The following is a 10,858-nucleotide window of genomic DNA, read 5'->3' as shown; positions in this document are numbered from 1 at the left end:
AGTGTGGATCCCACTTTAAGAGGGTTCTCTCTAGATTGAGTACAGAGCTTCTTCCACTTATGATGGGGTTGCATCCCAATACACCTATAATGAGTTGAAAATATCATAAGTTCAAAATGCATTTAATACACCCAACATACTGAGCATCCTTGCTTAGCCTAGCCTACCTTAACCACGCTCAGGACACGTACACTAGCCTACAGTTGGACTGCCTCATCTATCACAAAGCCTATTTTCTAATTGTGTTGACTATATCCTGTAATTTACTGAATACTGTACTGAAAATGAAAAACAGAAGGGCTGTCTGGGTCCAGCATGGTTGTCAGGGTATCGGTTGTTCAGCCTCCTGGTCCTGTAGCTGATGGGGAGCTGCAGCTCTCACTGCCCAGCATCACAAAGACATTGGACCACACATCACTAGCTTGGGAAAGGATAAAAATTCACAATTCGAAGCACGGTTTTTGCTGAAAGCATGTCCCGTGTGCACCATCATAAAGTAGAACCATCGTAAATCAAGGACCATCTGTATACATACTCAGGACATCTACAAACTCAGGAAACAGGGCACACCTAACTTTTAAGCAGTATATTAGTTACATTTTCAAGCACCATACTCAGTGTGTTTTTAGGTAAATTACTTCTAAATTCAAAGTAATGAGCATTATCATTAAATTTTAAAAAAGACTGAAATAAATACACTTCAGTGTTCAAAACCAGGAAAGATTGAGCAAATACCATATTTATGGCACTTTTTCATGTTAATGGTCGGGCCCCTTGCTTTGAATTTAGGTAACTGGAGATTAAGAAAAAATGTATTGAGTATATTATATGAAAATGTAAGTGAGGTAACATACTATTTGTATATGTTTAATCCATGTTTTCCAACATTGCAGATGCCCTCTGCGGGCATAGAAAAGTCTGGAAGGAAATATACCAAAAGGTAAAACAGTGAAGATTCTGTAGGGTGAATATACATAGGATTTTTTCCTTCCTTTTGCCTATTATTTTCAATTTTTTTCTTCAGAAACTAGATAAGAAAAGATAAAATCCCAAGGTCCTTTGATATTTAAAAAATTAGAATCTACAGGAGGAAAAATTAGTAAAAGTAGACTAGAGCTGCAGTAGCACGTGTGCAGAAAGCCCTGACTCAACGTCCCTCTTCCCTTTTGCAGGAGGGAGCAGGGTTCAGTGTCTCTGAGTTTTCTGCCAAAGTAGGTGCAGATTTCTGCCCCACGAGGGACCAGATGTCCATATTCATTCGTTACCAAACTAAGCTTGGGTCTGCTCACCCACCTGCAGTAAAGCCAGTCTACTGACACCTGGTTGTGGTAAAGGGAAGTGCAGCGTTTATTGCAGACGCCAAGCGAGGAGTCCAGGCAGCTTGTGCTCAAAAGACCAGAACTTCCTGATAGGTTTCAGGGAAGCACTTTTAAAGGCAAGGTGAGGGAGAGAGTCTTGGAGTATGTGATCAGCTTGGGCAGAGTTCTCTGATTGGTTGATGGTGAGGTAAGGGGCAGGGTCACATTTTACCAATCCTCAGGCAGCAGTAGTTCTGGAGGCTACGTGCTCATGGTCATCGAGTAGTTAACTTCTTCCACTTGGTGATGGTTTTAGCACCTGAAAAACAACTCAGGAATATTTTTCAGATACTGTTATCCATGTCCTTCAGAGAGGAACTAAAGATTCTGTGATTGCCATATGGCTGATTTACTAGTTAAATTGTTACCAGTTCTACTGACCCAACTGCTATTTTGGTCACTGCATGTTCACATCCTTTCAATCATTAATTCTTTTTAACTTTTTTTAATTTTTATTTTTTTTAATGAAGTATAGTTTATTTACAATGTTGTGTCAGTTTCTGCTGTACAGCACAGAGATTCAGTTATATATATATTCTTTTTCAGATTCTTTTCCATGATAGCTTATTATAAGATATTGAATGTATTTCCCTGTGCTATACAGTAAATCCTTCTTGTTTATTTTATATATAGTAGAATGTATATGTTAATCCCAAACTCTAATTTACACACACACACCCCACCCCTCCACCATAGGGTAGCTTTATTTTTTTTCTCTTTTTTTAAACATCTTTATTGGAGTATAATTGCTTTACAATGATGTGTTAGTTTCTGCTTTATAACAAAGTGAATCAGCTATACGTATACATATATCCCCATATCTCCTCCCTTTTTCATCTCGCACACTCCCTATCCCACCCCTCTAGGTGGTCACAAAGCACTGAGTTGATCTCCCTGTGCTATGTGGCTGCTTCCCACTACCTATCTATTTTACATTTGGTAGTGTATATATGTCCATGCCACTCTCTCACTTCGTCCCAGCTTACCCTCCCCCCTCCCCGTGTCCTCAAATCCATTCTCTACACCTGCATCTTTATTCCTGTCCTGCCCCTAGGTTCTTCAGAACCATTTATTTTTTTAGATTCCATATATATGTATTAGCATATGTTATTTGTTTTTCTCTTTCTGACTTACTTCACTCTGTATGACAGACTCTAGGTCCATCCACCTGACTACAGATAACTCAATTTCCTTTCTTTTTATGGCTGAGTAATATTCCACTGTATATATGTGCCACATCTTCTTTATCCAGTCATCTGTCGATGGACACTTAGGTTGCTTCCATGTCCTGGCTATTTTAAATAGAGCTGCAATGAACATTGTGGTACACGACTCTTTTTGAATTATGGTTTTCTCAGGGTATATGCCCAGTAGTGGGATTGCTGTGTCATATGGTACTTCTATTTTTAGTTTTTTAAGGAACCTCCATACTGTTCTCCATAATGGCTGTATCAATTTACATTCCCACCAACAGTGCAAGAGTGTTCCCTTTTCTCCACACCCTCTCCAGCATTTATTTTTTGTAGATTTTTTGATGATGGCCATTCTGACGGGTGTGAGGTGACACCTCATTGTAGTACTGATTTGCATTTCTCCAATGATTAGTGATGTTGAGCATCCTTTCTTGTGTTTGTTGGCAATCTCTATGTCTTCTTTGGAGAAATGTCTATTTAGGTCTTCTGCCAATTTTTGGATTTGGGTTGTTTGTTTTTTTGATATTGAGCTGCATGAGCTGCTTGTATATTTTGGAGATTAATCCTTTGTCAGTTGCTTCATTTGCAAATATTATCTCCCATTCTGAGGGTTGTCTTTTTGTCTTATTTATGGTTTCCTTTGCTGTGCAAAAGCTTTTAAGTTTCATTAGGTCCCATTTGTTTATTTTTGTTTTTATTTCCATTTCTCTAGGAGGTGGGTCCAAAAGGATCTTGCACTGACGTATGCCATAGTGTTCTGCCTATGTTTTCCTCTAAGAGTTTGATAGTGTCTGGCTTTACATTTAGGTCTTTAATGCATTTTGAGTTTATTTTTGTGTATGGTGTTAGGGAATGTTCTAATTTCTTTCTTTTACATGTAGCTGTCCAGTTTTCCCAGCACCACTTACTGAAGAGTCAGTCTTTTCTGCATTATATATTCTTGGCTCCTTTATCAAAAATAAGGTGACCATATGTGCATGGGTTTATCTCTGGGCTTTCTATCCTGTTCCATTGATCTATATTTCTATTTCTGTGCCAGTACCATACTGTCTTGATTACTGTAGCTTTGTAGTATAGTCTGAAGTCAGGAAGTCTGATTCCTCCAGCTCCATTTCTTTCCCTCAAGACTGCTTTGGTTATATGGGGTCTTTTGTGTCCCCATACAAATTTTAAGATTTTTTTGTTCTAGTTCTGTAAAAAATGCCACTCGTAATTTGATAGGGATTGCATTGAATCTGTAGATTGTTTTGGGTAGTATAGCCATTTTCACAATGTTGATTCTTCCAATCCAAGGCAATGGTATATCTTAACACCTGTTTGTATCATCTTTAATTTCTTTCTTCAGTGTCTTACAATTTTCTGCATACAGGTCTTTTGTCTCCTTAGGTAGGTTTATTCCTAGGTATTTTATTCTTTTTGTTGCAGAGGTAAATGAGAGTGTTTCCTTAATTTCACTTTCAGATTTTTCATCATTAGTGTATAGGAATGCAAGAGATTTCTGTGCGTTAGTTTTGTATCCTGCTGCTTTACCAAATTCATTGATTAGCTCTAGTAGTTTTCTAGTAGGATCTTTAGGATTCTCTATGTATAGTACCATGTCATCTGCAAACAGTGACAGCTTTACTTCTTCTTTTCCAATTTGGATTCCTTTTACTTCTTTTTCTTCTCTGATTGCTGTGACTAAAACTTTCAAAACTATGTTGAATAATAGTGGTGAGAGTGGGTAACCTTGTCTTTTCCCTGATCTTAGAGGAAATGGTTTCAGTTTTTCACCACTGAGAACAATGTTGGCTGTGGGTTTGTCATATATGGCCTTTATTATGTTGAGGTAAATTCCTGCTATGCCTACTTTCTGGAGGGATTTTTTTTTATCATAAATGGGTGTTGAATTTTGTCAAAAGCTTTTTCTGCATCTATTGAGATTATCATATGTTTTTTATCCTTCAGTTCGTTAATATGCTTTATCACATTGATTGATTTGCGTATATTGACGAATCATTGCATTCCTGGGATAAAACCCACTTGATCATAGTGTATGATCCTTTTAATGTGCTGTTGGATTCTGTTTGCTAGTATTTTGTTGAGGATTTTTGCATCTATGTTCATCAGTGATATTGGCCTGTAGTTTTCTTTATTGGTGACATCTTTGTCTGGTTTTGGTATCAGGGTGATGATGGTCTTGTAGAATGAGTTTGGGAGTGTTCCTGCCTCTGCTATATTTTGGAAGAGTTTGAGAATAATAGGTGTTAGCTCTTCTCTAAATGTTTGATAGAATTCGCCTGTAAAGCCATCTGGTCCTGGGCTTTTGTTTGTTGGAAGATTTTTAATCACAGTCTCAATTTCAGTGCTTGTGATTTTCTATTGCTTCCTTGTTCAGCCTCGGAAGGTTGTGCTTTTCTAAGGCTTTGTCCATTTCTTCCAGGTTGTCCATTTTATTGGTGTATAGTTGCTTGTAGTAATCTCTCATGATCCTTTGTATTTGTGCAGTGTCACTTGTTACTGCTCCTTTTTCATTTCTAATTCTATTTATCTGAGTCGTCTCCCTTTTTTTCTTGATGAGTCTGGCTAATGGTTTATCAATTTTGTTTATCTTCTCAAGGAACCAGCTTTTAGTTTTATTGGTGTTTGCTATTGTTTTCTTCATTTATTTTTCATTTATTTCTGATCTGATCTTTATAATTTCTTTCCTTCTGCTAACTTTGGGGGTTTTTTGTTCTTCTTTCTCTAATTGCTTTGAGTGTAAGGTTAGGATTTTTAGTTGAGATGTTTCTTGAAGTAGGATTGTATTGCTCTAAACTTCCCTCTTAGAACAGCTTCTGCTCCATCCCATAGGTTTTGGGTCATCGTGTTCTCATTGTCATTTGTTTCTAGGTATTTTTTGGTTTCCTCTTTGATTTCTTCAGTGATCTCTTGGTTATTTAGTAGTATATTGTTTAGTCTCCATGTGTTTGTATTTTTTGCAGATTTTTTTCCTGTAACTGATATCCAGTCTCATAGCGTTGTTGTTGGAGAAGATACTTGATACAATTTCAGCTTTCTTAAATTTACCAAGGCTTGATTTGTGACCCAAGATATGCTCTATCCTGGAGAATGTTCCATGAGCACTTGAGAAGAAAGTGTTTTCTGTTGTTTTTGGATGGAATGTCCTATAAATATCAATTAAATCCATCTTGTTTTCATGTATCATTTAAAGCTTGTGTTTCCTTATTTATTTTCATTTTTGATGATCTGTCCATTGGTGAAAGTGGGGTGTTAAAGTCCCCTACTATGTTTGTGTTACTGTTGATTTCCCCTTTTATGGCTGTTAGCATTTGCCTTATGTATTGAGGTGCTCCTTTGTTGGGTGCATAAATATTTACAATTGTTATATCTTCTTCTTGGACTGATCCCTCGACCATTATGTAGTGTCCTTCTTTGTCTCTTGTAATAGTCTTTATTTTAAAGTCTATTTTGTCTGATATGAGAATTGCTACTCCAGCCTTCTTCTGATTTCCATTTGCATGGAATATCTTTTTCCATCCCCTCGCTTTCAGCCTGTATGTGTCCCTAGGCCTGAAGTGGGTCTCTTGTAGACAGTATATATATGGGTCTTGTTTTTGTATCCATTCAGCCAGTCTGTGTCTTTTGGTTGGAGCATTTAATCCATTTACATTTAAGGTAGTTATCGATATGTATGTTCCTATTACCATTTTCTTAATTTTGGGGGGCTTGTTATTGAAGGTCTTTTCCTTCTCTTGTGTTTCCTGCCTAGAGAAGTTCCTTTAGCATTTGTTGTAAAGCTGGTTTGGTGGTGCTGAATTCTCTTAGCTTTTGCTTGTCTGTAAAGGTTTTAATGTCTCTGTCGAATCTGAATGAGATCCTTGCTGGGTAGAGTAATCTTGGTTGTAGGTTCTGCCTTTTCATCACTTTAAATATGTCCTGTGACTCCCTTCTGGCTTGCAGAGTTTCTGCTGAAAGATCAGCTGTTAACCTTATGGGGATTCCCTTGTATGTTATTTGTTGTTTTTCCCTTGTTGCTTTTAATATTTTTTGTTTGTATTTAATTTTTGATAGTTTGATTAATATGTGTCTTGGCGTGTTTCTCCTTGGATTTTTCCTGTACGGGACTCTCTGCACTTCCTGGACTTGGCAATCATTAATTCTTGAACCAGGCTTTTGTGGCTCAGGGGAGCCCTAGGAGACTACAGCTTTTCTACAAACAAGAGGCAGGCAGAGGACTCTGTGGTGGCAGTGGGGGATCTCTCTCAGGAAGGCCCCATAGGGTCCTGCTCAGTTACACTTTTGTTCAACAACATTGATGGAGCAACTGCTTGCGCTGCACACAGACTTGGTGCTGGGGTTATAAAGTGAAAATAAATAGACAACATCCCTGTCCTTATGGAGAAGCTTTTAAAAAGGAAATTGCAGGATATTAGGCAGTGATGAGGGCTAAGAAAAAGAAAATAAATCAGGGCAAGCTGGGCAGCGCAGGGTGGGTTGGGGCTTTGGTTAGTGATGGGGATGAGGTAGGTAAAGGGGAGGAAGATGTGAAGGGCTGAGTAAGCACGATGTTGGGGTGCACAGGCCCCAGAACTCTGTGTCCTCCTGGGCACCAGGACTGTGTGCGCACCTGCATCCCTGTGTTCACCAAGCAGTTGAGTCCTGGTCCAGCTCAACCCCCAGAGCACTCGGCCATCACAGCACTACCTGTGTCCTGATTCCCCCCAACAGGGCCTTCCAGCCAATCTGCTGGCTGTGCTTCTAGCCAGATGTGCTAAAACAGAGGAGCGCAGCGATCCATAAAACAGCACGTCCCCAGTCAAACTGGGGGAGTGAGAGCACTTTCTGATTTTTTTTTTCTAGAGATTTGGGATTTAAATTGAACCCAGCGCAGGACAGTGGGTTCTGTGGGTGACAGTGGACAGCCACACCTGTGAAAGGGGGGAGACATGAGTGGTAGTGATGGCAACGAGGCACCCAGCAGTGGGAGATACAGAGGGTACCCAGTGCCAGCTGACCTCAGTCCTCCCCAAGTGCTGACCCCTGTCACTGGGCATGACATCTCCAGGGCCTGCCAGCACTGACATAGCAGCCCAGGCAGAAAAGCTCAGCATCTCAAGCTCGAGGGAAAGGAGAGGGGTCAGCCATCGCTAGAGTGGTGGTCAGGGGTGTGTGTGTGTTTCAGGAATGTAAATGCAGAAGCTGGATAGATGCTCCGTAGGCTACTTCTTGGTTCATCAGCACTCTTAGACCCAACTAATCTTTCTTTAACTGGAATACAAAAGACTATGCCTTGCAATCCCAGAATGGCAGTCATGACGATCAAGAGTGATTCCCAACCCTTCTGAAATTGTTCCGCCTACTCAACATCCCCTCTCTTTGGCATATTTGCTATTTGAAGACAAAAGCAGGTTAAATTAATTTTGTGTCTTCCCGGTTTTCCCCCACTGCTACTGGAACTTGCTGGTGTGAAGTCTTGGGACAGAACAGCTGCCGTTCACAGTCAAGCAGTGGGTTCACCTGATCAATACTGCATGATGCTAACTGTTATATTCCTTTTTGTTACAGCCCCAGCCCCGAAAAGGCAAAAATGTGACCACTGGACCCCATGTCCCCCAAACACGTACGCCTACCGGTTGCTCAGTGGGGGCGGCAGGGACAAGTATGCCAAGATATGCTTTGAGGATGAGGTGTAAGTACCACAGCGGGAAAAGAAAACCTAGCTCTCCCCCTTGGTTCTTTCCCTTCTCTGAGGCTGACCAAGCAGCAAGTCTGCCCCAGGAGAGAAAGGCATCTTCTTGACCTCAGGCAGAGGCTGGGGGCATCCAGGGGAACTGAGAATGCATGCTGTGCCGAGGGTGGGGAGGTGGGACCCGTAGATTGGTTTTATGTGTCCCATGTTGAACTTTCATTTGACAGCAGTTAGCAAAAACCTCAGTACATATTTTGTACTCTAGCCCTTCAAAGTCAGGGAAACATCAAAACTCAGCGGATACGGCTGTCCTTGCATTTGGGTTTTGATCCTCACCCTCATGGGTTAAAGCCAGTGTCGTCTCTCCCTGCAGCCCCTATCCCCCACGTAGCTCGGTTCAGCTTCTGTGCCACTGCCTTACCCTTGACAGCCCAATAAACCCTGACACTTGGAAGTGTCCTAGCCCAGTGTATTCCATGGCTAGGGCTGCCGTAACAAAGTACACAGACAGGGCAGTTTAAACAACAGACATTCATTCTCTCTCAGTTCTGGAGGCCAGAAATCAAGATCAAGGTGTGGGCAGGGCTGGTTCCTTCTGAGGCTGCAAGGGAGAGTCTGTCCCATTCTCCCTCCTTGGCTTGTAGATGCCGACTTTGCCCTGTGTCTTCACAGCGCCATCCCTCTGTGTGTGTGTCTTGATCCAATTTTCCCCTTTTAAAAGGGACACCAGTCATTTTGGATTAGGGTCACTCTAAAGACCTCATTTTAACTCAGTCATCTCTTTAAAGGTCTATTTCCAAATAAGGTTACATTCTGAGGTTCTAGGGGTTAGGACTTCACCATTTGAACTTCGAGGGAACACAGTGCAACCCACAGCACCAAGCTTAAGGATGGTTTGGGCGATTAAGTAATTATTACAAATGAGAGAAAATGTGGTCTGTTCCTAACCCTGAGTAGGAAGTCATTCCCAATTATCCCACCATTTCCCCCAAACCAGGCACACTTTCCCTTTTTTTGTTGGTTAGCTGTTGCCCACAGCACTCAGCACTTGCTGCATTTCCACCCCTCCACCCTCAGTCCCTTGGTCTCTGCACGTACCTTGTTCTCCCAAGGAGCAGGCAGCACGCTCAGAGAGGGGGTCGGATTCAGCTTCGTACACCTTACACAGTCCTGGCATATCCCCTCATTCAATATTTGGGAGTTGGGTAGAAATAGCCCCTTCGCTCTGCAGGTCCATCGTGTCTCTAAGGTCCCCTTTGCTCTGCCGGACAGTTTGTTGATAAACATTCATCCACCGATGAACTCCAGAGGGTGAGGCACTCAGCTGAGGGACCGTGACATGGAACACATGGCTCCTGCCCAAGAAGCTGACGTCACAGTTCAGGGTTCTCCGCCTCAACCCCATGGACACCCTGCATGGTAGGGGCTGCCCTGAGCATTTCAGGGTTAGCAGCACCCCTGGCCTCCACCCACTAGATGCCAGAGAACACCCATCCTCCCCACCGGCTGTGACAACCACACAGGTCCCAGACATTGTCACACGTCCCCTAGGTGGCAAAATCCTACCCCCCACCCCATTAAGAACCAGTGGTATAGTTGGAGAGAACAAACAGAGTTTGCAAATGTCCATGGTAAATGCTGTATGGTAACTCTGTGTGTGTGTGTGTGTGTGTGTGTGTGTGTGTAATTTCAGAGGTGATGCCCTGATGAATGGGATTGTCATGGAGGCAGATTGAAAACTGAGCAGGATCCCTTGGCAAGGAAGAGGCGGGAAGACCTGGGAGGGGTGGGGACAGTGGGAGGAGATCACTCATCCAGAATCACATCGCCAGAAGAGGATTATTCAAGCTCAGATCCCAGAGCCCGGGATTTGCCCTGCTCCACAGTGCCTGACACCTTCTCCCGACCATGCATAGGAGCTACTGCATCTTACCTGGTACAAACCAACTCACTTATACTTTAACTTCATAGAACTCTGTCTGAGGTAGGTACCATTATTATTCCCATGATACAGACAAGGCAACTGAGTCACAGAGAGGTTCAGTCACTTGCCCCTCATCACACAGCTGTTAGTGACAGAGCCAGGATTCCACCCGGACAAACGCAGGGTCTGCTGCGTGGACCAACTTGAATCCAATAGTCTAAAGGAACAACTAACCCTCTCTATGAATGTGTAGAACCAAAGGTAGCTTGCCTGCTTCAAAGAGTATTCTAGATGTTTTTCAGAATTCAGTGCAGAATAAAGCAGGATAAGCACAAGCAAAAGCAAATTAAAAGGAACAGGAATCAATGAGGCCAGATGCCAAGACCCTTGCTGTGCCTTTAGCGTTGTGTTTTCTTGTAACAAGTCCCTGGAACAGAAAGGATGGGTTGCAGAGATCTCGTTGTTTTACAAATAAAATATACAGGTTTGGGAATCCCCTGGCGGTCCAGTGGTCAGGACTCTGCGCTTTCACTGCCGAGGGCCTGGGTTTGAGCCCTGGTCGGGGAACTGATATCCCACAGACCACACTGTGTGGCCTTAAAATATATATATATATATATATATTTATATATATATATATCGGGTTTATGTAGAAAGACAAGAGGTTTTTTGCCATTTGCTTCATCCCTACAACCAGCATGTCCTGGGCGCC

The 10,858-nt window shown here is 42.1% G+C and overlaps 1 protein-coding gene across 4 annotated transcripts in view; it reads left to right on the top strand.

Moving 5' to 3' along the window:
* FAM3B (FAM3 metabolism regulating signaling molecule B) overlaps nucleotides 1-10,858 on the top strand; it is a 39,843-nt gene that overhangs the window by 17,006 nt on the left and 11,979 nt on the right. For 2 of the 4 annotated variants that reach the window (XM_089910230.1, XM_022552995.3), the window contains one exon: nucleotides 8,099-8,222. The exons of 1 other annotated variant lie outside the window; for it this stretch is intronic. In XM_089910230.1, coding sequence (XP_089766356.1) covers nucleotides 8,099-8,222 — 124 coding nt within the window. The remainder of the gene's footprint in view (nucleotides 1-8,098; nucleotides 8,223-10,858) is intronic. One more of the 4 variants, XM_089910229.1, reaches the window with a different exon arrangement.

Source organism: Delphinapterus leucas, chromosome 4 (genome assembly GCF_059928025.1).
Source record: "Delphinapterus leucas isolate spDelLeu-1000000601 "Yukka" chromosome 4, BTC_Dleu_Yukka2, whole genome shotgun sequence".
NCBI lineage: Eukaryota > Metazoa > Chordata > Mammalia > Artiodactyla > Monodontidae > Delphinapterus > Delphinapterus leucas.
This window is presented reverse-complemented; position numbering and strand designations above follow the sequence as displayed.